We start from the raw sequence: 27,895 nt of genomic DNA on the forward strand, positions 1-27,895 counted from the left end.
TTGATTTTTATTTTTACACTTTAATTTATTTTCTTATTTTTTATAATTTTACATTTTTAATTTATTTTATTTTTTATATATTTATTTTAATACTTTGATTTTTATTTTTAAAAATATGTAATGTACATGCCTATTTGCTAGTAATTGGGTAAATATACTAGAAAGAAGCTAAAAATAAGTTAAAACATACATATTTAAATCCTGGCGGCCATGATACCGATACTTAGGAGATTGGAGTTAACATTAGAATTGGTAACATTATGCTGCTGGTATATGAAGATGCTACCTCCTGTGGTGCTATTGGGCCCTACTATGTCACAACTCTGGCTAAATGTACGAGCGTCATGTGAAGCCAGTTAGCCGGACCCAACAAGCCCATAGAGGTCCCTCTACTTATTTGGTTCGTTGAAAAATCAGGGAAGGAAGTGGGGTCAACAAAAAAATGAAGAAAAATTTGATTAAATTTTTCAAAGAAAAAAAATAATATTTTTATGAGAATAAAATTATTATCTTTATAAAAAAATATAAATCATATTGGAAAGGTACTTTTTTACTAGTTGAAAATTAGGATGTTTTTTTTTTTTTTCCAAAACTACTTTTAAACCATCAATATCTATAGATAAGATCTTTTCCTTTATTAAAATTGTTGTGGTTCAAATCTGGCCCGAAGGTGACCACGCTGGTTGAGTCGAAGGAGCCGTCGGTGTTGGAAAGAGGAAGACGGGATCCACCTCCTACGCGACGGCCGCGGTCCTGCACAAAGGCTCACTAGTATTCCCGATGAGGGTCCTCCAACGATTAAGTTAGAGTGGACAAATTTGGTCCGGCCCAAAGGTTTCTTAGAAATTACCTGACCGAGCTATTTATAGCCTCGGTGGAGTAGCCTAGGTGATGGAGATACTGTCAGTCCCTATCATGAGGGGGCATGGCTCTGAGCCGGATGGCGCGCAGCTCAGATTGGTTGGTGACATGCGGTACAACCCGTTCTTGAGAACGGTAGAGTTTTGACAGTCACAGCAGGATATGGCCGAAATTGGCAGGGTGCCGTTTGACTGCTGTTGGCCGGTTATGAAGACATGACACGACAGTATGGTGGGGGTACGGCCACGTAGGTAGGCATAGGCCCGCACACAGATACGGTTGCTAACAAGACCGAGCTCGTTAAGTAGTCATGTCATGCGTTTGATGAGGTCGGCTTGGCGGATACTGGGAGTAGCTCGGTTTCGTGGTTTCGAGGTGTGCTCGGAGGTGCGCTCCGAGTTCGAGGATCAGAGCGTATTGCCGGAGGTTTGGTATTCCGAACTTGGTCGGGATGGGTCGGTGTTTGTCTGAAGTTGGTGAAGCTTCCGGTGAAGATCCGATGATGAGCTGGCCCTAGGCTGAGGTGAAGATTCATCGGATTGTTGTTGATGTTTACTGGGCCGAAACTAGGTGGATTTTTAGTTGTGGGCTGGATGCGCGCCAGGTCAAGCTGGTGCGCCCGAGGTGGAAGTCCCTCAAATGGCCCAACGGCGTCGCTCCGGGGGAGTACGGCGGACTTCCGACCACCACCAAGCTCCGCAAGTACTGGAACGGCCGCGGCAATGAGGATCCCGTCACCGGCACCGACGACTTCATCTGGAAAAAGGACTTCCTCAGCCGCATGTATCGCCTCCTCCGAGAAGACCCGGCCACCCCCAATTACCCTCCTCCCGTAGTATCTCTCATCTCCAATCACCAAAATTCGATCTTTCTCTGGGGTTTTCTTTGCCTCTAATTTCTAATTTAGTTTTTCCCTCCAAAATAAACTAGAAGGAGCGAAGCTCGGGCTTTTTGAGCTATGATTTTGATAGGTTCATTACTACGTGGAATCGGTGGAAAGTTCACTGCTAATGATCACTGAGCACACATGCTTGTTTATATGTTGTTTCCTTAAGTGCCAATGTATGTCAAAGGTTGTCTTGGTACTTGAATGGATTTTCGTTGTATGATGTTGTCTTACGGGAATCAAGAAGACAGAGAGGGGATCCCAAGGGAAGGGAGCAGTATTTCAAGGTATCCTCTTTTTCCTGCTGAACCTGTGGTCTCTTTCAGTGAACAAATCTGCAATCTTTATCTTTAGCTTGTTATTTCAGTCAGAAAATATCTTTAGCTTGTCATTGATCTATCTGATTTCTACCAAAAGAAATCAATTTGATGAATTTATTTATTTATTCTAATTTTTTGGAAGTTTCTCCCCTGAATTACTTGTAAGAGATGGATTGTGGAAAGAGTAAGGAGATCACATCCTATTTCACCATACATACCATATAACAATGTTTCACCAGTTCATATTTATGGCCTTTTCTTTCTCCCTGTTGCAGTTGAAATAGGAGATGCAACTCCTTCCTTCGGGCATTGGTGGCATTGGAGTAGGCTCATGCATTTCCTACTCTCCTGAAATTGGACCTAGGTTGGCCTGGAAGTACCATGTTACAGTGAATTGTTCTTCCGCCCCCCCCCCCCCAAAAAAAAAGCACAAACATACTTGTAGAATATCTACTGGGGTTTCCTTCCTGTATTATTTCTTTTCTTTTCTTTTTTTTCCTTTCCCACATTCACTTCTTTTTGCAGTAAATATTGATTAATTGCATTTTATGTTCATTATTCATTTGCTAGTTTACACATTTCGATTCTTATGCCTGCTAATTCAGTGAATTGTATGTGGACCGTTACTGAATTTTGTTATCTATTTCTAATACATGCAATTATCAAGCTTTCTCCTCCTTATAAATTTGATGAACTCATATTGACATAATTCTTTGTAGCAATGCTTGCTTGTGATTATTGTTCAAAGAAAATGGAGCTTTTTTTGTTGCTTGTATTTTCATTGCATCTTGTTTTGTGATAAGTGCGGATGCATTTCACTTGAGTATCCCAAGGAGTGCGCGTAAATTGTAAACCATATCCTAGGATAATTTTATAAAAGAATGACCATCATTTCCCATTAGTTCTCTTATTCTATATTTCCAAATATTTAAGGTAATTAAGGGAGCCTAATATAAACATCATGTGCAGGTCAAGATTTTTCCTTAAAAAATCATTTCTTCACAGCATTTGATGCTTTGTTCTTCCTTAAGCTAAGCCGCAGGGCTGCTTGGTTCTTTGGTGTACATACATATGCTTGGAAATAGTGTAAATTCCATGGCAGCTGGGGCTAAAGGGATGGTCAAGTATGTGTTGCCTCCTTTGAAATTAGTTACAAGCTAACTACATGTCTAAAGACAAAGTAACCGTTTTTCTGAGTGGAGGATAAGAAAGATTATAGCCCATCTCATTCTGGATCTATTTTAAGTCTCTCTCTCTCTCTCTCTCTCTCTCTCTCTCTCTCTCTCTCTCTCTCTCTCTCTCCCCCCTCACACACACACACACATTTATGTTCATTGCCATTGAGAGCTTTGCTCCCAGCTAAAACAGGGTTTTCTAGATCTTAGCTCGCAACTTTACTCCATGTTTCTTAAGTCTTAAGACTCCTCACTTCTGATCTCCATGACAATGAGAGCCTCCATCCTTATGAATATTGCTGCAGTCTTCATCACATGCAACCAGTACTCTGAAGAACTTAATTAATTTCTTAATCATGTAGCTGGAGGATAATTTGTGTCATATTGTATGAAGAATTATTGGAGACTGTTTGAGAATATGAATGATGGACGTAATAATTTGGTCCCCACAAATTAGCTAGGTGCCTCTAAATGTCGACTCTAGAAAGGTCATGCATTTTGTATGTCTAGTTTGCCTCAAGCCAAACAAGCGATTGAGTGATATCTCTTGCTAAGAACACCAGAAATGTCACCATCACGTATGTTTCTGGATTTCATGTTCTTGTAAGTGGGTGTAAGATTTTTGTTCTTGTGTTTATAGCATGCTACCTTTAGTGTAGATAAATTAAAAGAAGAAATGAAGAGCTTTTGTTTGTAAAGCTCAAAGATTCACTGAAGAACGTGTCTTCAGGGGAGCAATTGGCAACCAAGGCTACTGGTTCCAGTGGCACACTGGCACTTGTCATGAAATACAATAGATGGAATGACTCAGTACGTTTGAAAGACTTTGTTGATGCATTCAAAATGCATGAACTGGTCAGGTCTCTGAGAATTATGCATCATGAATATTGCACTCATTTAGTTTCCATGGTTCTGAACTTTTTTCAATATCATTCTTTCCAATGAGGTACTTGTCCTTCAATTTCATCTCTAAGAGCTTGGATATTAGCCCTAGATTACGGCTTCATGCACCTGGCGCTGATACCGATGCTTGTCGGTTTTTTTCACATGTAGGTTTGCCACTGTTGTCCAAGCTATTCAGGATGCTTTGAATGCAGTTGAGAAGTGCCAAGTTTGAATATTAACGTCAATGCCATTGGCATCTTATATAGAGAATTAAGGACTTGTTTGGTTTGCGGAAAAAAATTTTCCTCGTTAGAATATTTTTTCTGAAAAGATGATTCCTAATAATATGATGTCTAGAAAAAAGATTTTAGTATGTTTGGTTAATTATAAAAAGTGGCACATTTTAGAGTAGCTTATGTTTGGTTGAGCATCTACCTTTTTGGAAAAGTTGTATGAAATATATATTGTAATCTTAATAAAGGGAAAGACCTTACTTATGGATTTTGATGGTTTAAGGGTACTTTTGGAAAAAAAGGGACTCCAATTTTCAATTAGTGAGAAAGTAGCTTTCTTATGTCTTCTATGGATTTTTTTTTCTATGAAATATAAAAATCTTATTTTAATAGGATTGCTAATTTTTCATCTCTTTCCTTTGAAAACTCGAACCAAACAAGAGGTATTTCTTTGTTTTTCCATTGACCACACCTTCCTCCTTTTTCTACGAACCGAACGAGTCCAAAATGATTGTTGCACAGAAATGATGATAATCCAGTTATATGGTCATATATTGGCATTCATTTGGTACTATGATGCATCCATGCTGAATTTTTAATGTTGTATCATCTAAATCATATTCTAACTTGTGCAGGTTCAAATTCCCATGAATATAGATAAACTGATTTTATAGGTAGAGAATCATGGAGAAAATCCCACAGAAATTTTTAAGGGTTCCAATATCTCTCCAACCATTTTCTGAATCATCGACATATAGACACAAAGGTGGAATTGATATCAATTCTCTGTACAATTGCCGTATATTCATTGAATCTATTCTAACTGGACCAGATTGGGGCCAACGAGAGAAGTGTATGGACAAATCAAGTGACGTAAATCTGCGAACCCTATCATGTGTAACACAAGGACGTTGATGTTATACAATCAGCTGGGATTTGTGCAGCCCATGGGTAAGGACAAATGGATGACTGGACAAGCTAACCATTGTATATTTGCATACAAGATTGCAAGTGCTGCAAGGAAAGAGCATCCTCCTCTACAGTGTACAGCAAAAGGTATTTGCTTGTTTTCTATTTATTGCTCTCTCTTTACTAATATTTGCTTCTAGGTAAGCCCAGTGTAAGCTGCACAATTGCAATCTTCTGCTTGATAAATTTGATGTTTGCGTGTGGTAAACTTCTGTTTTTTAATGGATCCTAAATACCACAGGTTGTGAAACATTTGGTATACTGAAGTATCAGTGCGAATACTGAATTGTTTTTTTTGGAAGAAGCGAATGCTGACAATTGTTGCACAAATGGTGATCCTTATCGAGCCAAAAAGAAGCTTGAAGACAAAAGCTCTTCCAGCCCGCCATCGTTATCCATTTGGTTTGGAACAAGTTATGATGGACTACACAATTTCCTGGCTGATCATCAGAAAAAAGAAATTAGCCAGCAACAGGACCTTGTAGTAGAAGTAAAACATTTTTTTTTTTCATTAAATCAATGCTTTTGGCGTGAAGAGATGTATAGGAACTGTTCTTTGACTTCACTTCCATGATGTGAATGAGAAGTGAAGGTGATCCACTTGTCAATCCCTAATACACTATACATTGTCTTTTTCAGAAGATTGCTCAAAGGAGAATACTCACCACCATGCCTAATCTTCACGAAATCAACAAGCTTCCAAGAAACCACAAGAAAAAATCTCATTGATGTGCGTGAGAATCCAACATTTTTCAAGCGTAGCGTTTCCCAGTAAAAGGGAATCCAACCATGAGCCATCTCTGGTTCCACCTACTTCTTAGATACCGCCGCATATTCCTACTTCTATCATTGGGCGATCGCTAGACTCGGGATGTACACGTTTTGCAAACCAAAAAAAGAGACGGAGATATTAGAAAAGTAAACACGAAGTGAAAACCCCGAAAAAGAAAAATACGGCAACCCTGACGGAAGACTCAACGAAGTCCGCGTCTGAACCCCTCGTTGGTCCTCGGCCTCGCCGCCGGCGGGTCCGGCTGCAGCAGCCACCGCTCGACCTCCCCGCGATCCAAGTGAGAAGAGGAGGGGTACTCGAGGATGCAGGAGGCGGCGGCGGCGGCGGCGCCGCTGCGGGGGGCGGGGCGATTTTTCCGGCGGCCGGCGCCGACTGGGACGTTGCGGAGGGTGCCGCCGGCGGTCCAGTAGCGGTGGCAGGCCTTGCAGAAGTGGCGGGGTTGGTTGACGTTGTAGTTGTTGAAGTAGCAAAACTTGGTCTCCTTGCTCTTGCACCTCGGGCACGGCAGCGCCGTCCCCCTCACCGCCGCCTCCACCACCACCCTCTCCGCCGCCACCGGTTCCGCTGGCCTATCCCCCTCCTCTTCCTTTGGCCGTCTGTCTTCCGTTATGATCACCGTTCCGAAGAGCTTGAAGCCCGGCTCTTCGCCGCTGCCACGCATTTCGACGTCGGCCATGCCGATCAGCTCAGCTCACCTCTGTGTGTGTGTGTGTGTGTGTGTAAGAGAGAGCAAGCAAGAGAGAGAGAGAGAGAGAGAGAGAGAGTAGGGGGGGAGAGGGGTGAGCTATGCTGTGGCTATATAAAGGGCTATACAAGGGAGGCGGTTCATTCTTTAATGTTTCTCACCAGTATGGATGGGCAAAAGCCCAAGTAATTAGTTTGACAAAGGAGACCTTTTCTGGGTGAGACCCCGCCGTTTTATACTAGACAGCATAGTAAAAATCTTGCAAAGACTGTACGGTTTCTTCTCCTTCTTCTTTTATTTTTATTTATTTTTTTGGTAGAACGAATGAATTAGTTATTTAAAATGAGTGTCAATACATTCATAAAAATTAGTGTAGAAGATATATAGAAAAATTTTATAATGTAAATTCAGTATAATTAGCTACATAGCTCGCCATCCAATCTACAATATTGTTAGCTTCTACGCGAGAAGCCTCACCAAACCGCAAAGCACGCATCATTTACCAGCAACCATCTAAAAATAGATAGATACCCGCATAAGCAAAAGTTGGATAAAAAAGCCATCTGGCAATTGTTAATGAATGTTTCTCTAGATAAATGCGAGAATCATTCAACTTTTGCGTAGCATAAAACTTTGACATCATCGGGTTCTATTAGCATCTCTTATTCCATCAAACTAGATCTTGATATGGTTGGGGGATTTACTTTTTATTATTCACTCATTCATTCATGCATTTTGTTGTAAGAACAGATTCGTTATCACTGTGCCGCACAACAGGAATCGTAGACCGCTTGTATTAAAGATTTTACCAGATTAATTAGCCCGTGCCTTCACTTCGTAATTTCCTTGAATATCAAGTAATAGGCCCTATAGAAAAAGTAAGAAGGAATTAATGGCTTGGGTCTGCTATGGTTGGAAAACTTTTAAGAATCACGGCAGGCGTATGGCGATAAATTTGCTAAAGCTCGTCATGAATTGCACCAAGCTGCAAGCAGAAAGTCTGCACATCCTTTAATAGGGATGTTGATTAAGTATGGGGTGCATGGATTACATAATTTTTGTACACTTTGGTTATGAGTGGAATAAAGCAATGTTTGATGCACGGGACCATTTTGCCTTCCATTTCGAGGAATGCTGTACTTGAGCACGAAATGGTTACAGAAACCATTTACGTGCTTGACGTGGCGTCTGAACTCGGCTCTGTCAAGACAGCTGGAGGATTATGAGAGGAATGGAGCGTTAACATTCCGTCTCTTCTCTAAGTCGGCAACTTCCGCCTTCTTTTCTCTAGGTCAAACAACTTTATTATTGCTTCTACGTTAGGGTGAATAAATTAGAATAAAAATTGAAATGATTATATTTTTCAATGCGTTTGGTCCGTAATAGGCGAATCGGAATTAGATTTTGAAAGATTAAAGTAGTATATCTATTTTCCTCTAAAATTAGAATAAGATTAGGACTTTTTTAGCCAAATAAACAAAATAGAAGTCGCTCATTTTTATTTTCATTCCAGAATTTAGCTCTCTGTAACTAAATAATTTGTAATGTTGGTGAAAGGTGTCACATCACGCCATTCCTCCTTGCTTTTTTTTCTCTCTCTCTAAATGATAGTCATTGCTATCATTGCTGCATCTGATCCAAGCCTCATTACATTCAAGACGGTCCATATCTGCTATAGATCTACTGTCCCGCTGAAACATTCAATTTAATGCCTAATTCTTTGTTTCCAAGGTTTGTATTCAAATTTCCAATTTTTCTACTTTCCGTTGGGCTCCTCCACATCTTCTCTTTCTTTTTTGACGAAGGCCCAACTGTTTCTCCTTCTCTCCTACCATCATGTCTTCACAAAGTTGGGACTAAAGTTAGTGGTCCTCCTAGAACGACTTCACCACATAATAGGTCAACAGTAGGAGCCAATCCAATAGTGCGAGCTCATGAGATAGAGGAAGCGAGTGATGCCATGCCAAAGTTGTTGCCGGAGTATGCATGCGGCGGAAGGTCTTTTGATACCACTCCGTCGGTCTTTGAGATACAGAATTATTTAAAAACGAGGACAACTCTTTGCTACAAGACAACATATGTTTATAGGAAAATGAGTAGCGCTGCAGGTCTCATATATAGTCAATCATATGAAAGTTATACTGTGGTTCTCCTAATTTCTTACATATTTTAATCTCCCAAATATGTTTATATTAGATTGGTATATAATAAATTCGATTTACAAAAAGAAATATCTTACAATGAATTTGTAACAACCCAGAACTCCACCCAAAATGGCAAGCTGGAAGGTATTATTTGTGTTCGTTAATCCTGTATAAGTACCTAAAATTTATTCAGTGAATAACCGATGTGGGACTACTCACATACTTTCTCATTCAAGTCAGCCCCAATGGATCTGTACTGCAGTGTCTTTTAGTCCATATAGATTATAGGCTGGATCCGTTCGGATACAATTTATAATAACTCAAGACCTCACCCAGAATGTCTAGCCGTAAGGTATTATTTGGATTTCTTAATTCTGTATAAGTACCCAAGATCTATCCAGCGAATAATCGATGTGAGACTAAACACATGTTTACACGGATTCTCATAGAATTCATATAGAGAAGCAGGTAAAAACGCTTGGTGATGTATTTTTAAAATGCGGTATTTAGCCCAAATGGTGATTTATGTTATATGAAATGTGTAAAACATATTGCACCATTTCAGCTAGGCCGTGTCAAGTGGCTCTACAGCGGAGACATAGAGGCCATGTATACAACCATTAAAAAAAAAAAAGAAGAAGAAAAAACGTTTACATCAAAACGAGGTGCAAGTGGTCGTGTTTCATAATGAATTACGCCCATGTGACGTTTGTCGATTGCTCAAATTCAGTGTATGGATTCTGACAAATAACATCACGTCATTGGGAGGGTTGAGAAGTTGACAAGGGACGGAGTTGGAGTTACATGGCTAAAGCTGGGCACTGAGGGCTGAAAAGGGCACGGTTAGCGTTAGATTTTGGAGCTTTTGATTCTTTTATGGTGTCTTCTTTCTCCCCCCACCCTCTCATTTATGTTATTTAGTACATGGCTTTCAGCTCCTATCAATCACTGGTCCCAACCCTTCTGAGGGAGGACCAGTACCCAACCCAATAATAATTGTCTCGTCTGCAAGGGAAAAGCTTCGGAGCACCCAATCTGATGCGCCGCTGACGTGAGAAAATGAACAGAGAACCTCTTCTATTTTTTTATTTTCTTTCATAAAAAATGGAAGAGAGAAAAAAAAAAAAAAAAAAAGACGTACTTCATCCGCATAGTAGTCCCCACTGGAAACCTTCTCCACCAGAGAATGTTCAATGCTGCAAATTTTTACGTTCCCTCTCTGACCCATGAGCTCTTCTCACTGGAATCAATACCCATGTGTGAGTACATCACCCCAGCGTTACCTCGGTACCAGCAGACCAGATAGCGACTCCACCGGATGAGTCAGATGGGAGCATTTGATCTCCATATTCAATCGATGCCCGCGCGTTTCGAACCTGGATCACTTCGATGGAATCAAAGCCCCGTTCCCACCATACTACCACCTCAGTAGCAACCTATTCTATTTACTGCCATCAACTTTGTGAATTAGGCGGTCGTGGACACTCCTCATCCCATGTAACGCAGGGAGCGATGGGTGAACTAACAGACACGGAGAGGAAGAAGCTACTTTATGCATCTCAAAACTTATTATTTTTTATTTTTTTATCTGTTTTCATATTTATAATATATAATACATTTATTTTAGCAAAAAATAATAATAATAATAACGGGCGCTCCATGGCTCACAGCATGACCATCGACATATCATACATACCTAAGGTTTTTTCATTTCATGGTGTCTTATCAGATCAAACTATGCGGTTAATTCTTGTAGCTGTCGATGCTATTGCCTCACGGCAGCAAATAGGTCAGGCTTTGGGATGGTTATTCAATTTGTTATACGAAAATGGTGCTAAAAGCTTGAGCAAAGGCCACCTATGCACACACGCATTGATCAAACTTGGCTCCTTTCCTAATCGAATAAGTTTGACTAGAGCAAGATGAGGATGACTCGGGCTCCAATCATTTATATAAATTGAAACTTGGCACAAAGGTTTTGATTTTTGCAGCTCATTCATTTGCAGCCTTTGTTGTGCCTTGCCATAAGTGTGGCCATCCTGTTTCAAGTAGTACCTTTGTCCAAAGCAACCACAACAATTCCTAGTTTGCCTTGACCCAGAAGGAAAATCTTTGGTTTCATCTCAAAATAGTTAAACAGAATAGTTTTTATTTGGAGAAATTATTTTCTATATTATGTGACCATGCATGCCTCCAATCACAACTATTCATTTCTGTAGCAATGCATGCTTGATGAATAGAATCCATATGTTGTGATTGGTGGCGTGCACAGCTATCTGATTGGTATTGTATAGAAAATATTTTTTTCTTTATTTGTGTGTCAACAAGAATTGGACTTGTTTACGAAGGAATCTTAATTAAAATAATTCAAAAGCACCCTCTCAATCTTTTAGTCAAATCATCACTTTTCCTTGTATAACTAGTTATTCCGATGGGCATCTCCCCCCTTTTCTTTCACTTGAAAAAGTATATGCTTTTTGGGTAAGCATGGGTCTTCTCCTCCTACAATTTAATAGCTTTTTGTTAGAACTAAAAAGAAAAGAAGAAGAAGAAGCGAGAACCAGCTGTTTATTTGGAAAGTCCACATTTCCATGATGCTGTTTGGTTCCAAGATTGATCTCTTTTTTTTTTTTTTAATAATCCCCTTCCATAAATTATGCAAAGGCCAGCCATATCCTTATCCTTTTCCTTTCCTAGGGTTCACCCCACCTCTACCATGCCATTAATACAGATAGACTGGCTGCCCAGTGCCCATTATAGTTTGTAGGTCTATCCTGGAAATTCTAAGTATTGGTGGACTGATCTGATCAAGGACCCCTCTGCACTTTTGGAAAGATCCTGAGTCTGCCCTCTTTTTGGCTTTCCTTTGTAATAAGAAACTTACAGTGTTAGGTTACTTAGGTATGAATCTTGTGTTAGCCTCAGAGCCTGGGCATCAGTTGGAAGAATTGGTTGGATTCTCCCAACTATCTCAGGGGGTTTTTCTTAGGAGACTTCTATCTTAAAGCAGCAGGACTTGGATACCCAACTACCAAAAATTCAAGCATCAAATCTAACACCTCCTATAAATTGCAAAATGAATAAAGGTGTTTCATTTATTCACTGCGAGGATTATCGTTAAGCACAAATACTGCTTAAAAGAATAAATAAATAAAGGTAATCTACATACAATAGCTGACCGAAAGATTAGGTTTGCAAGTATGAAATCTTGTATCAATCGGTTAGATCATCAGGTGATGGATGTGGATTAATATGACTTGATACGTGATTCATAGCCCGGGAGATTAGCTCCGGTAACCATGCACGGACGCGACTGGAAAAGAACAGAGGAAAAGTTGGAGACAACAATGAAGTGCTGAGAAATGCCGTCCCAGAAGTCTCAGGAGGGAAAATTTAAGCAGGGCTGAGGTCCCATGAAAATCTTACACAAAAGTTATCATAGTTTTTTGGTTCATTGAGGTGAAGTACACGCGTTGAGTATGCAAAAGCTTAAAATCTCACCCAAAAACACAAAAATATTATTTAAATTTCTATAAAAATATCTAAAATCTATCTAATATATATTTGGTATAGAATTAAATATATGCCCGCACGGATCCTCATATATTCTTTCTATTTAAATTTTAGCATATTCAGCAAGTCAAGAATAATGATCATTTCAAATCCAATTATAAATATCATAAATCTAATTACAAATGTCATGATCAGCAAGTAATCAATCCAAATGGATCTATATTGTATTCTAGTATTCTTTTAGTCTACATAGATTATACACCGAGTTTGCTTCGATACCATTTGTAACAATTCAAAGCGTAAGCAGAAAAAAAGTTGCATCTCAACTGTTTTGTATAAAAATATCGCGTTACACATGCGCTTGTTAGGTCAGCTTTCAACCAGAATCTTCATCCAAAATCGAATATTTATTTCTTTGAATGTAATCTTGTGGACTGCAAAGGTTTAGGAAATCTCTCTTAACCATTGTCACATGATACAGCTAACAGATGATGGGCAGGACTGGATTTTACATCAGCATATTATGATCAAGTATACTTTATATGCCAGCGCTAGCCGTACAATAAATTAGCATTTAAAGTAAAGTATGGAATCTCAGTGTCTAAATCATGGCCCTTATCTAAAGGTAATAAATATGCAACAACCACTTCGTTCATATCTTTTTTGTTCAAACAACAATCTTTTAATCAAAGTGATGAATTTAGAAAAGGGAGCCTTGCTGTTGGATCTATGAAAGGGTGCACAAAGAATTAATTAAAAAGAAAACCTAAAAATATCCTACAAATTCCCATCTATGATAGCCGACATATAGTAGTCAAGAAATTGCACTGAATAGGAACATCAATTGAAACGGAAGTTTGCACTTTAGAGAGCAGAAAAAGATTTAAAAAGAAACTAAAAAATATAGCTCACGGATTAGTCAACTTACTGCATGGTTGGGGGATACTGATGCCCTCCTACAAGACAATTGTGAATTAATATGTTGCTCTCTCTCTCTCTAATCCTATAAGCTTTCAAAACCATATCAAAGACAGCTTGAGTATTTGGTGTTGTGACCACAAATATCACAGCTTACTTGTGTCTCAGATCTCCATGTACCCTGAACTTTCTCTAAACCCCGCAAATGTTCATGATATTTCTCCTGTCTATGATTAACCTAACTCTCATTATTCTTTTGTAAATCCATCCAACTTTTTAATAAAAAAAATTACAGTAATGATATCAAGTATAAAACAAGAACAAGCCTTTGATGACAAATTAAAGCATCTCCGAACACATCTTCCGCAACATTAGCGTATGCTCTCATAAAGGTCAGACATCACATCTTTAAAGAATTATGCCATACAACTGCATGTGCTATCATGCAGGCAATGCCCTAGACATTGAGCACAAAAATTTCTAGATGCAGCAGTAATGGGGAAATTATACATGATTTACCATCTATTTCACAAACAATAGAAAATTCCAAGGGCTCCAGTGCAAGAGAAATTAACCAAGTGAGAATCTTCTAGGCTGATGGTGAAAAACAGCTTGTGAAGGAAAAGAACTAGTCTTCACCATCCAAATTTAACTAGCTGCCTGCTGCTCTGAGCATGTAAATGACAAATTATAAAATTGCAACTTCCGACTTGGAAGATTTTTCTCCATTCAATTGTGCTCAATGACAGACTTGACATAATGAAAATATACATAATAGTCACTGAGAAAGTTTTCTTATGATCGCAACCATTCCAGCCAGCATGTGTGTGCTTGACCGACTTCTAAAACATTAATTAAACCTTCCCCTTCTATGTCAACTTTTACATGCAGCAGAGCTACATGTGGGAGCAAGGGAATGTCAAGCCACCAAGGCTACAAGTGAGACTTAGATGATCAGGATGAAATTCAAAGTGAGAATTTTATCTCCAAACATTGAAACAGATCTTACCATTCCCAACCTGGCTTAAGATCTAACCCCTGCCAAAACTGAAGACCCATGGGTCAGGCATGGGTCCCAATTAAGACCACACTCCGGACCGGTTCGGTATGGATTGGTTATGGAAAACCCAACCAATCAGACATGATTTAACCCAATAAGCATCAGTTTGAAAATCCAGGATCTGCCCACATAATTAGTACAAAGGTGCTCAATCTTATAATTTGTCACACATGAATCATTAATTCACTCAGGTTATGGTTTCCTTTTTCATCCAATCAGAAGATATAGCAGTTTATAGATTAGTTTTCCATTGCCTGGTTTCATTCTCATTATTCATACCAGGGCTACGAAGCCCAAAGAGTTTGTCGCCATTTCAGATAGCTGCATACATACAAGATAGTAGCAAGGCAGCAAAGTTTCTAGAGAAAAGACAACACAAAACTCTAGATATATTTTGAATAAACATTCTTCCGGCACATAATTAACCAATTTAGCCAGTGTTCTGCATTCCAGCTGCTATACCCTTCATGGTCAGAATGAGGGTATCCTCCAGTCCAGGGGCATATTCACTTGTGGGGTTTAGCTTCACCAATTCTGCAGCTGGCGTGCTAGACCCTGCTATCTCCTTTGACAGATGTGGTCTCATCTTCACATGGTAACTGGGGTCTCTAATCCGTTTCAGCGTATAAGCTTGGCAAACATTCAGAGTTGTGATATATGCATCACGGAGACGTAGTCTCTGTTTCAAATATGGATCCCCTTCGAGGAGATCTTTGTGGCCAGCAACCTGCAGAAATCCATGTTTAGTTGCTGTTATGTGACTAATGATATCTGACAACTGAGAAGTACATATCAGTGAATAATGTAACTTTATCGGGATCTTAAAATAAACAGGTACATGATTCAGTTAGGAGGAAATATGGATTTAACTTGGGTAAAAAGTTTGAGTTAAAATTCATAATATTGTCTTTCGGTCCGTCAGAGATCACTTAGCAACATAACAAATGAGTCTACAAATAAAATACGAAAACCAGGCTGCAAGTCAAAGTAATATAACTTTCAGATCAAATTTCTGAGATCATTGAGATCATGGACATATCTATTGTTTTATACATTACAGATGTTACAAATAATTTATGAATGTTACAACTTTGAGAATGTTAAAAATAATTTATGACTGTTACAACTTTGAGATATGTAAAGAAAGTATGATTACTTTGAACTGTTACTCTCCAGAGTTTCATATCCTTTTTCCTGATCTAGCGAAATAATGATTATGCCTGAATTGTTATCTCATATTGAATAATCTTTCACTATGGTACAACAAAGAGTAAAAGATGTTTTTTTTTAAAATATAAAATGACTGTTTTAAAATATAAAATGACTGCACCAAGAAAATGATGCAAGCAATAATTTGGCATACAAAAGAGCATGAAATTGATCCTTTATTAGAACACTCTCATACCCTATAAGGTTTACAACTGCATGGAACTATGTAAAGTTCTTGAGGGCAGATACACAGCATTGACTGGTTATAGAGATTAACAGATTATATTGACAGAATATAGAGATCATTCATTTCAGACTGAAACTACACATTGAAGAATAAGACTGCATGTTTGTGAAGATGAAACACTAAAAGTTGAGTGCATACACATGCCCTTGTTAAAGGAACCCAAAGGCACTAGGATAGGTCCCATGCAGAAATTAGAGGCGTATATGGCATGTGCATCCTGAAGAGTGAAATCATCTACTCAAATGTACAGATTTTCCCTATTCAATATAGAAGGTTTTGTTGTTGCATTTGTCCTATGTAAGAAAGACTGACTTATCCAAACTAAACTTTGGTCTTTAGAAACATAATGACAACCATTCTATATGGAGAAGTCATACTAAGAGCTTGACTGGGCACTTATTAGGGGAGAAAATATCTACATGGTTAATGGAGTTGCGTCCAGCTTTGCTGACCATAAACATCATATCATCACACAGAATGGTGTCATTGCCTTAGCTGTGATGCTCTTATGTCAGGAATATGGTATTTTCAAGGACCAACTACCCTACTTGAACTCTGGGGGAAGGAGAAAAATGAAGTTGCTCCATTCCTGGCAAAATTCTAGAATGACAAATGGTAACCCTCTTCTTTATATGAAAAAATTAAATACCTGAGTTAGGAAATGTACTGCTCAAATCTCATGAACCCTGATAGACAAGCCTTAAGCTTCCTTAAAATCCATGTATATGGAAAGAGAAACCTACCTGAAGAAGAAGTTGCTTTGTTGCTTTGTAGCTGGCTCTTAGTTGCTCGCCAAATGGCCATAAGTCTTCAGAAACAAGCAATTTGTCATATAAAGCAGCTATACCAGGATCTCCCTTGGCAAAAACCATCTCAACCAAGTCAATAGTGACTCTGAAAAATGGCCACTCATTGTACATCTCTTGAAGCATATGAATATTCCTGATATCTTTTTCCATGACATGCTTAAATGCTGCACCAAAGCCAAGCCACACTGGAAGGTGAAACCGTGTCTGTGTCCATGCAAAGATCCATGGGATTGCACGTAGAGATTCTATGCCCCCACTGGGCTTCCTTTTTGATGGCCTGCTGCCAATATTCATCCTACCATACTCCAGCTCTGGAGTTGCCTACAAATTTTTATAAAAACATTCCTGTCATGATCTATATGAAATTATATCTCCAAGAAAATTTAATGGAAGAAGACAAGCATACAAAGAAACTCAAGGAAGAAATTAAAGAATCTACATGATACAACCAAATCACTATTTCCTAATAAGACAGTTACGCAAAGTAGGAACACTTTTCTTAAATCAGTACATCCTGTAAATCAAAGAGTTAGCCTATCCATCAAACATAAAAAGGAAAAGGAAAAAATGCAAAAGAAAATCAGGTTTAGTAAATCTCTAGAAAGTTTGTGGCAGTAATCCAAGTGTCCAAAAGAATGAAACATTATTAGGTAATCTTCAAGCAGATATTGCGCTGCACAACCATAACACTTACCACAGTAGTTTGTTAGCTGCGTAATAAATAAGAAAGCCAGATTACTTACTAGGCGGAAATATTCAACGAAACGTGGTTCTTGGAAGACAATTGATCGGTATTCCTTTGTGGCTATAACAGCCATCTCATCCAGCAATGCACGCCATTCAGGTTTTGGAGAAATAGGGGGATGCATTCCATGTTCAAGAGTAGCTGCTGTGAACCGTTGGAGTGTTCTGAAGCACAAATGCTCCTCTCCAAATGACTGTTCAATAACTTCACCTTGAACAGTAACTCGAAGTGATCCATGGATCGTGTCTGGTGGCTGAGATAATATAGCAAGATGAGTTGGACCACCTCCTCTTCCAACAGTTCCGCCTCGCCCATGGAACATTGTCAATTTCACTCCATATTGCTTGGCAACCTTTATAAGATCCTCCTGAGCTTTATATAACTGCCAAGCTGCAGAAAGACGCCCAGCATCCTTTCCTGAATCTGAATATCCAATCATGACTTCCTGCTTCCCATCAATCCGGTTCCTGTACCAGTTTATTGAAAATAGTCGGGCTAAAGCAGCAGGGGCTGCCTCAAGATCTGCAAGTTTCTCAAACAGTGGGACAACTCTCAGAGGTTTCTTCACACGGCACTCACGCTGCAACAGCTCAACCGCCAAAACATCTGATGGAGCAGTTGCCATGGAGATGATATATGCCCCAAAGTTGTCTGAAGGAAGTTCTGCAATAACATGCAATGTATCTAAAACATCAGCAATTTCCTCAGTTTTGGGAAGGTCAGGACCAAACAAAGGGCGCTTTCCATTAAGCTCAGACAACAGCCATTCCTGACGTTGTTCCTCTGACCATTCACGGTATGATCCAATTCCTAGATGCTTGGTGATAGCATCAATAACATCGGTGTGCCTGTCAGATTCTTGTCTGATATCAAGTCTCACAAGTGACAGGCCAAAGGTCGATACTTGACGCAAGAAGTCAAGAAGGCTACCATCAGCAATTGGTCTATCACCACAAGCACAGAGAGATCTGTAACATAGCTCTAGGGGCTCCAGGAACTGCAAGAAAAGCCCAGCGCAGTTTTAAGACAAACAGATGGAAGAAAAGTATGCACGCACAAATGACTACAGAGGTAGAAAAGAGTGGTATATGAAAGTTTATCAAATGTGAAGTTCAGAAAATACTAACTGAAACTATGGCTAAAGAATGATTTTAAAAAATTGAGTTTTACTTGATTGTTTTTTGCCAGATCTAGATCTTTTGAAAAGGAGATCTTGATGTAGAAGATCTGATGCCAGTTTCTCCAATATAGGGGAAAAGAAAACAAAGAATCTTTATTTCGTGCTTGCTCCATTTAATCATTTTACCTGCTCAAGATTGGTGAAAGATGCTTCCTCAGGAATGTCTGAATATCCATTCGACAATAAATGGCGGGACCGCTCGCGTGTATTATATAGCTTATCTCTCAAATCACTAAGTATAACACGGTAAGGCTCATTTGGAGGAACTTGTTTCCAAAACTCTGCAATCAAAAATTATCAGAAAAACAATTAAAGCATACCAATATTAACAATTATCCTGAAGTCCAAAAAAACTTTCTGTGACAATATAATGACATGGTCACACGGCAGAAGAAAATATAGCAAACCGTTTCCTGAAACGTGCAACTTAAGAAGTGACTCAAGTGATGCACTGGCTGCCATTTGTCTGGTTAGTCTATTTCACGTGTCAAAAGGGTGACGTAGTATCTAGTTATCTCTAGTTGGCAGAAGTATTCACAAACGAGTGCTATTATACATGTTTTGGTTTTAAGTAGTGACTCATATATCCTATGTTGGTTGTCTTTCTCTTCAAAATGTTTCATATAAATATCTACCTATAGTTGGGTGTTAAATCCTATAAGATGCGGGCATCATACTGTGTTGTCCTTTTGTTTTCATGGTATTCTTTTTATAGCCTTCTTTCACTTGATTAAAATTTTCCATTTACCATTATTACATATTGTTAACAAATTCACCATTGCATATCACTACATATTTGCACATATATAAAAATAAATATGCACATGTATAACCCTCCCTCAATATGTGTCTAAAGAGAATCACAAGTCTCCATTGTACACCAAAAAAAAATCTAGTAGGTTGTATCTTGTAAGTTGTTGGTAGGAGTCTATAATTCTAAAAAAACTCACAAGCAAGATCCGCCGAATCGGTACAGGGACCCATGCCGGTCGACTACCAATTTGGTACGGGGTTAACCGGGCAGTCGGAACATAATCACCCTCTTTTTATGTCACGGGAATGATTGAGAGGGAGAGAATCAATCGAATCTTGATCGATCCTAGCTCTTCAGTCAACTTAATGTCCTTCTGCACATTGAAAAGGCTAGCATTGGACATTCTGAACCTCAGTCCCGAGAATGTGGTCATCCAAGGCTTCAATCAGAATAGTCAAACTGCACTCAGATCCATCATTTTGCCTTTGCGCCTAGGTAGCTTGGAGACTTTGTTCACACCCGGTTCAATAGACCAATTTCAAGCCTTTAAAGAGATGGGGGGGCCTAAACTGGTTCTGCTCTGAACCGTCTGGTTCGGGGTAGTTCCAGAGGAATTTCAAATATTAGTGTTGAACCGACCCGGTTCTCCATCGGTTTGGTTTGGTACAAGGTGAACTGGGCACTTCGGCCCACTTCAGCATACCTTGCCCGCAAATTTTTATACTTCTTTAAGACGCATCCTTGACAGCTTCACATAAGAAAAGCATAGAATAATGTTAAAATTCATATGTAATACTTGCATGTTTGCTGCTTGCCGCTAGACTCCACATCAGACCCATAAAAGAAGTCAAAGAAGCAACTAAAAAAAATCTGTAGGAAAGATGGCCACAAACACTTGTCTCTTAGATTAGTGTTGGCATATATTCCTTCTTTTCAAGGAATAAGCCATAAAATTGAGCACGAAATATGTGGCTCTTAGCCTAATGAACATTAAGAAAGACTTAAGCATGGTGGGTCTATCATGTATAGCAAGGCTATTTACCTCTTGATGGATATTGGATATTATGTAAAGATTCTTATCTATAATTCCTCACAGATCATCAATATGATGCATTAGTATTACACCATCAAAATGCAACCTCCACAAGCTTCCAGCCATTTCACAAGCTCTAGTCTGCATGATACAATATAAAGAAATTCGCTTCCAATAGTATATTAAAACCTCCTCATCACAGCAGGTAAGGATAATAGCTAGATGGAAGCAATATAATTTCAAGCAGGGTAGTTGAGTTGGAGATACGCTTCTTTCATGCACGGTTGTGACCACCACATGCTATTAGGACTTCTAGGAAAGGATTTGGCAATAGATTATCTGTATCAGTCATCAGGGAATGAAAAAGTTTCCGGGCATGAGACAGAAATACTGCAGTAGTAAGCAAGGATGCTGAAAAGAATGTGAAGGGGTTAATAAATGCCTTTAAGATTTCATACGTATATAAATATCTCAGCTCTATGAGAAAGTAAATCACTCCAAGTGAAGTTTTGAACCCTACAACATAGAGGATCACTGCCTGAAATGGATAATTGAATGTTGAATAGGGACTGCAAAGCAAATAATTACTTCTAAATTGTTAGAGGGATTGCAAATATCTAGCAAGACTTAAGGGCATTTAAGATAAACTACAATGAATGAATGATACAAATTATGCAAAAAAACGCTGAATATCTACAAGGAAATCGCAGCAAATAAAGGGATGTTAGAAAATGAAATAAGTAATAACAGATTATAATGGCTTAAAACCCCTGCAACTAACAAATTTGAGGAGCAAATTTTGTGATTGGAGGAGATCACAGAATAAAGTATCCAAATTTCCAGAAAATACAAGGAAATTGACCCATGAATCCATACAAAGCATCCAAAACACTTTTCCAAGCAAGGCCATTCTATTCACATCAATAATGGGATGCGTGATATGCTAAATGTACCTAATTTCATGGAGAAAACATATTTTACACACCTATATAATGTTTTGCAGCATCTTTTTTTGAGGAGCGGTGGAGTTCGTCAGCTCGTTCTCGGAGTTCTTCATTGCAGCGCCACATAGAAAGCTGCAGGAAAATAAAATGGTGCAAGAAACCATTAGATGGTGCATAAGTTTCTTCATGACAAATAAATAACAATACAAAAGGCAAAAAAATGGTACAACCATGAAGAGTGAAAAAAGTGATACCTCAAACATTAGATCCTCAATCTGGGAATAGTACAAATTAGCAGCCATCATTCGAGCCAACAGGCATACATCCCTTGTTACTTCTGGAGTCACTCTAGGGTTTCCTATATGTCATAGCACACAGGCATTAGTTTGCAATAACATAGAAAAGGTCAAAAAAACCCTTGCCTAGATGACTGATATAATGAAAAATATGCAAAAACTCTTTCCTGAATTCAGTAACTCCCTTCCTCGAGAGAATCATCAGTTTTTGTGAATTAATTACATATTGTTAGCATTACATGATATCATCAAGGCAATTAGTAAGAAAATGAAGTTCGATAAAAATTTTTTGGAGATGTATCATACCATCGCGATCCCCACCCATCCAAGAAGAGAATTGAATAAGAGGGGCGTTATAAGGAACACGTTCACTTATTCCTATGTTTTTCAAAGCTGTATCAACCCGGCGCAGGAACTTTGGAACACCCTTCCATATTGTCTCATGAAAATAGCTCATCCCAAACCGCATTTCATCTTGAGGAGTGGGAGGAGTTCTTCGTATCTCATCAGTCCTAAAGGCAGCTTGAATCTGCAAAAATAGTATAAAACAAATAAGCAAAACAGGCAAGTGTTTAGAACAGGTAAAGAAGCTGGCTTTCAATAAGTTCTTTTTTTGAAAAAAAAAATACAAATAAGACAATGGTCAGTAAAAAGTCAGTGGCAGTGACACTACTTGCATAGTCTGTGACTGTGAAGTATGTTTCTTCTTGGTATTCCTACTTTACTAGACATTAATAGAAATGATTAAACTCAATTAAATTTTATGTATCCAGCAATATTGTTTTTTATCGTGAGGTGGTTTTGTTGTGTATAATACATTGAGAACATTGGCTTTTATATAATCTCCTTCCGATGCTATGAAATGATTGAGAAAGGTTCTATGAAACCAGGATCTGATACTATGAAGTGAAGCATGCAATTATACAGCTGACAGTCATATTGGAAAGCCAAAAGCTTTTCTTTATTCAAAAGCACAATGTGCAACATAACAAACGTAATGTATCTGCACAGCTGACAAACAGAGAATGCACAATGTAAGTACATAATTTAACTTCACAAATAGGACCTAACTAATATAATGTGAGAAGAGTTCCATTATTAACAACTTTATTGTGTTATTCTTGCCCTATTGTAAGTATAACACACAGAAGTTTATTGAGATAGTGAGAGGTACAATTTAGTCAAAAAAAAGAACAAAAATGCATAAAAAATTAGTAGTGATGCTTAACTGAAGTTAACGGCTAAATGATAACTCAGAAATGTACTTTTTGTACTAAATGAAGTACAATGATGGAGAGATTGACCCGAAAATAGTAATGTTTGAAAAGATGATGCTTTAACTAAAGTTAGTGGCTAGAAAATATCCTAAACATTTTTTTCACTACTGCAGTGGAGGAAAAAGATGGAGGGATAGATGAGAATGTTTCCAATAAGGAAGCTAGAAAGGCTTACTAGTATATAAATATACATAAGATAATAAGACTATTTTGCATCATCTCTTTGTTGAAAACATTGGAACTACATGTGAAATGAAAGTGTCAATAATACAAATTTGTTAAGATGGAGTGTAGCAAAATCAAATCAAAGATTTCTGGGAAGCATAAATAAATAGCCAACAGAAACTAGTATGCACTTGTTCACAATGAGATCGTAAAGTGCAGTTTAAGAAAAATCACACAGGCAATTGATGTACATGCATAGATCATACACACTTCTAAAGAGAACAATTTTTAAAAGTCGGACCAATTTCTGATATAATTAATATTAGCTGCTCTAGATAGCCTCAGCAAAATTCAAGAGTAGCCTATGCACCTCAAAGAATCTAAATATAAGTCAAAGGTATATTTGATCAGTTGAAAGAGATGAAGTCCCTAACACAAAAGAAGAAAAGCTTAGACTCGGTAACTAACATCTTGAGCATCTGCCTGAATATGAAGCATTATCTCTGATGGAATCTCACTCATTTAATAGCATTTGCATTTACTGTCAAAGCATTACATGATTATGTCAATAAAAAGGCAATGGATCCCCATTAAATCATTCCAAAACTTGCCAAAATGGAGAATCGCTGTCTTGAGAGAGAAGGAAGATTTTTTGCGCGAATAAAGAGATGCCCTTGGTAAAGGACAAACTAAGTCCACATCCAGAAATCCAAAAGCATGGTGAAGAAACATAGTTAAACATAGAATTTCAACAATTCAACTATGTAAGACTAACCTGCCAATCGACTATTCTGGTCCAATATCATATATTAACAGAATAAAATATGCCTATGAGAAAACACCAACTATCCCAATCGCTGAATTAAAATAAATAAATAACATCAATATTTTCTTCACACCTCATCCTTCAAACCACCTTTGGTTTTTTAGGAATTTTCTCTTAGCTTAGTTTTATCTCTCCTATGATTTTGAGTTTTTCTACTGGCGTGCTATTTGTCCATGATCACCATGAGTCTGAGATAATCTATGTTCTGTTCCATGTTACTACAATTATTTGTTTTTTCTAAAATTCATACATATTAAATTCACTCCTTTTATGCTGTACCTTTATCTTGATTTGTAATTTTGTATACAACTTCTGAAACCCCTTTTTAATTTGGGGTCAAAATGACCACTGTATGGAACTGAAAGTCCAACATATTCATTCTACAAAGGAATCAAACTGAAAGGATCTAGTAAACAGTGCACCAATTTGCTGTCCGGTAATCATCAAAATCTTTTTACCTAATTTCAGAAGGACTGGATAGTGACAGTACATAACAGGTTTGATATGGTAATGGTGTTCAACTTTGATGGACAAATGATAAACCAAATAGTCAAAACAAGCAGTCTCATACCAGGTTCAAAGTTCCAAACTCTAATTACAGTAGATCAAATGATTCAGTAGGTGACTTAGCCGACCATTCTTAAAAACCAGTAAATTTTTTCAGAGATGCTTTGTTATGTTAGGTTTAACTCTATAGGGCATGACTGTTGGAAGACTAGTGAATCAAGCTGATTGGCCTGTAGGCTAGAAGGTGATCAGTTGATTTTCTTTACAAACTCCAGATTAAAAAAGACATATGAAACTGGAATGATATCTTCAAGCTTGAGGCAAGATGACATAAAATTTGAAAACAAAATATTGAAGAGGTAACAATTGCAACATAACGTGCATTCTTATCAAATTACCTCTCGCTGAAGAGCCTCATCAAGTTCCTGCTTGTCATCAGGAGTAATATCCTTCGCATATAACTGCGCCAAACAATTCCTTATCCTGAACAACAAAAGCAAATGTTCAAAAATGATATGCAATTTGTTTCATCTAGAAGCATGTGAAGAAAGATTGTCCCAGAGAAGAGACTGGTCAGGGAAAATAAGTTTATGCAACAAAAAATAAAAGCACTAGAATGTGTATATAATTAAGCTGACTAGTCAAATTTGAAAAAGAAAACGTGAGTATAAGTATACTAAACTGGCCCAGAGAAACAATTCTGATTATTGGCTACAAACCTCGCATGCTTCTGAAGCAGTGATCTCCTGACTGACTGAGTTGGATGTGCAGTCAAAACGAGATCAACTGTCTGGTTCTTCAGAGCATCGAAGATCTCTGCTGGGGACTTCTTCAGCTGCACCACAAGCCTCTTAAGTGTCTCTTCAATGTCTGATTCAGTCGCTGCAGAATTTTCATCAGCAAAATCACCCTTTTTTAGCTTGATTCTCCTACGGTAGGCAATCTGGACCTCCTCAGCCAAGTTGGCCAAGTTAAGCATGTGTGAGAACGACTTGGCGACCACTATGGAGTCACCTGGGTCCAAACTTGTCAGCACATTCCCCAGCTCATCGAGCTTGCTAGGGTCAGGCTTCCCTTCATACTCTGCAGACAGCTCATATAACTCTTGAACCTAGCAACGTAAAGCAAGCCATGTGTTGATCTCAAATCTCTGTTCAGAAGAAGTATACCATACCATCTACAGTACGAACACTGACTAAATGAGCAAATTGAGCGATTGAATAAAACAACATAAACACCAACCATAAACTGATCTGTTGAAAAAAAAACTATTTTTCTAGTTTTAAAAAAACAAGATATAACAACACGAGTGCGCTTCTTCTCTCATCCTAATGAATTACCAAAGCATCAATCAAAAACAGCCAAGGAACACCCTGCCGTGCCCCTCAGACTCCAAGTCAGCTTACTGAAATTGGCATCCATTGGCCTCCAATTTTGTTCTAACATAAGATCAACGGCCAATCATTTAGCGTAAATTACCTACCAAAATCTTCAATTCTTAAGATATTGATTCAATTAGTCACTCATCTAGAAAACGAGGGAAAAATTCCAAAGCAAACATCAAAATCTGAAATGAAATTTCTCCCAAAAATGAATTATCAACAGATTAACGTTTCAACCATTTAAATAACTCGAAATCCTGCTATATACCATCCACTTCTGACAGAGGCAATATGGGTTTTTTTCAAGCCCAGATTTTTTTAAAAGCTATTTCTTTTAGGTAAAAGAGGTCGAAAAAACCAACACGGATCACCAAAAGAAAACACAGGCAGAATTTGCAATACCGTTTCCCTGAGATCTTCGCCATGCAAGTACTGGAGAATATCAAGGAACCGATCCAAGAGGAGGGCATCATATTCGACCAGCTTATCATCTTCCGAGACCTTCCCCGGCGCCAGAAGCCTCAACTGCGCATCGATCGATGCCAACTTCTCCACCACGTTCCGAGACATCTCTCTCTTCCTTTCTTTAGTGCCCCCTCCCTCACTCTCCCTCCAAAATCACTATTTTCTTCTTTCTTTGTATCTCTCTCTCTCTCTCTCTCTCTCTCTATAGATATATATATATATATATATCCAACACACAGAACTAAAAATTGAAAACCACAAACTTAAAGAGAGATCCCCTCAAGAATCCGATCGAGGGCACGTATAAGGGAAAACAGGCGCTCGATGGCGACAAGAAAGGGACAGAAACCCACGAGAAGGCTCTGAGAACCCTAGATTTCCGTGAAAGATCGGAGAAGAAAAGGGATTTCCGTGAAAGATGGGAGAAGAAAAGAAGAGTGAAGAGTAGCAACAAGAAGAGACAGATCAAGAGCTCGGCGGGCGTGGAGGGAGCCCTTCCGGCTGCCTATTTATAGAAAACTTTAGCCGCTCGCTCTCTTACTATTCTACCATATGGCACGAGGTGATTGGTGGGTTTCCATTGGTCGACGCAATAATGGCATCCAAACAACCAGTCATTTATTGCCACGTATAAACAAAAAGATGATTCGGTAAATTTGTTGGGTCTGGAAGCATTTTTAAACTCGAAATTGCGGGCTGGGATCTGATGCAGGGCAGTAAGTAGCTGGGGTAAAAGCGAACACCATATTTCACGGCTGGAAAAATGATGTGCTGACGAGTGGAACAACAAGATACAGTGGACCGTTATATATAATTGTTATTTCTAGGGTTCGCACTCAAACAATTAGAGTAATACTGATTGGAAACCATGCTGATAGAGATTTTTTTGGATTAATATTATTCTGTTGCGCAAAACATAGGATCCAAATGGCAAACAGAACAACGCACAAAATTGAAAGAGGAAGAGAAATTTAACACAGGGATTTACGTGGTTCGGCAATGTGTCTACGTCCACGGGAGCGAAACGGCCGTAACTTTCAACTATCTCAAATAACAAGGGTTACAAGATATTTATAGCTAAACCCTAACCTTAGAGTCCCAATCCATATCAGCATCCCTGGTAAAATAAAACACTACATAATTATTCCAAAGATAAATATATCCCGTCGCTTCTCTCCGTTCCGTTAGAATATCAGTGTTCCACTCAAATAAGAATACCACTTAATATGAGCCACTTATTCTAACAATCTCCACTTTGGCGAATATTCACCCCTTAGGAGGAAAAATAACCTGAGACACCACCTGACGCTGATAGATTGGAACACATCCTCTTTAGCACCTAGAGATGTTAACCAAGTCCAAGTAACTAGATAGGCAACTAGAGACTATACCATGGACCTCCAACTGATAGGCCCTCCTGCAAGAGTGAATACATAGCCTATAGTCGACCTCATGTCATCCAAGTCCCCTGCATAATCTGCATCAACATACCCTACGATTGAAGGATCATCCTGTTGTCTGACAAAATAGATACCATGGTCTGTAGTACCCCTCAAGTATCTGAAAATCTACTTGACTGCATCCCAATGCTGTCTCCCTGGATTTGCCATAAAC

At 38.5% G+C, this 27,895-nt stretch overlaps 2 protein-coding genes and 1 long non-coding RNA gene across 5 annotated transcripts; 1 reads left to right on the forward strand and 2 right to left on the reverse strand.

Annotated features, from left to right (window-relative positions):
• Positions 1 to 1,430: 1,430 nt before the first annotated feature.
• LOC103724320 (uncharacterized) lies at positions 1,431 to 5,967 on the forward strand. Of its 3 annotated transcripts, none has more exons than XR_016396518.1 (4): positions 1,448 to 2,034; positions 2,343 to 2,431; positions 4,296 to 5,416; positions 5,571 to 5,967. It is a non-coding gene; the product is annotated as an uncharacterized LOC103724320 (long non-coding RNA). The 3 variants fall into 3 exon arrangements; XR_016396519.1 differs by having other exon boundaries at positions 1,451 to 2,034; positions 4,996 to 5,416; XR_005511461.3 differs by having other exon boundaries at positions 1,431 to 2,034; positions 2,343 to 5,416.
• Positions 5,968 to 6,026: 59 nt separating this feature from the next.
• LOC103724319 (dof zinc finger protein 5-like) lies at positions 6,027 to 7,031 on the reverse strand. The gene has a single exon (XM_008815542.6). It carries the CDS (start codon positions 6,796 to 6,798, stop codon positions 6,304 to 6,306), a length of 495 nt encoding a protein of 164 aa, XP_008813764.4. The 5' UTR covers positions 6,799 to 7,031; the 3' UTR covers positions 6,027 to 6,303.
• A 7,642-nt stretch (positions 7,032 to 14,673) lies between these two features.
• Positions 14,674 to 26,852, reverse strand: LOC103724317 (phosphoenolpyruvate carboxylase 2-like). The gene is made up of 10 exons (XM_008815540.6): positions 26,219 to 26,852; positions 25,154 to 25,545; positions 24,833 to 24,917; positions 21,966 to 22,188; positions 21,618 to 21,721; positions 21,405 to 21,495; positions 18,759 to 18,913; positions 17,451 to 18,449; positions 16,642 to 17,028; positions 14,674 to 15,169 (listed from the first exon to the last, which is right to left on the reverse strand). Exons 1-10 carry the CDS (start codon positions 26,384 to 26,386, stop codon positions 14,873 to 14,875), a joined length of 2,901 nt encoding a protein of 966 aa, XP_008813762.3. The 5' UTR covers positions 26,387 to 26,852; the 3' UTR covers positions 14,674 to 14,872.
• Positions 26,853 to 27,895: the final 1,043 nt, after the last annotated feature.

This window comes from Phoenix dactylifera, chromosome 1 (genome assembly GCF_051530095.1).
Source record: "Phoenix dactylifera cultivar Ajwa chromosome 1, Ajwa_hap1_PhDact_Kaust_v1.1, whole genome shotgun sequence".
NCBI classification, from domain to species: Eukaryota; Viridiplantae; Streptophyta; class Magnoliopsida; order Arecales; family Arecaceae; genus Phoenix; species Phoenix dactylifera.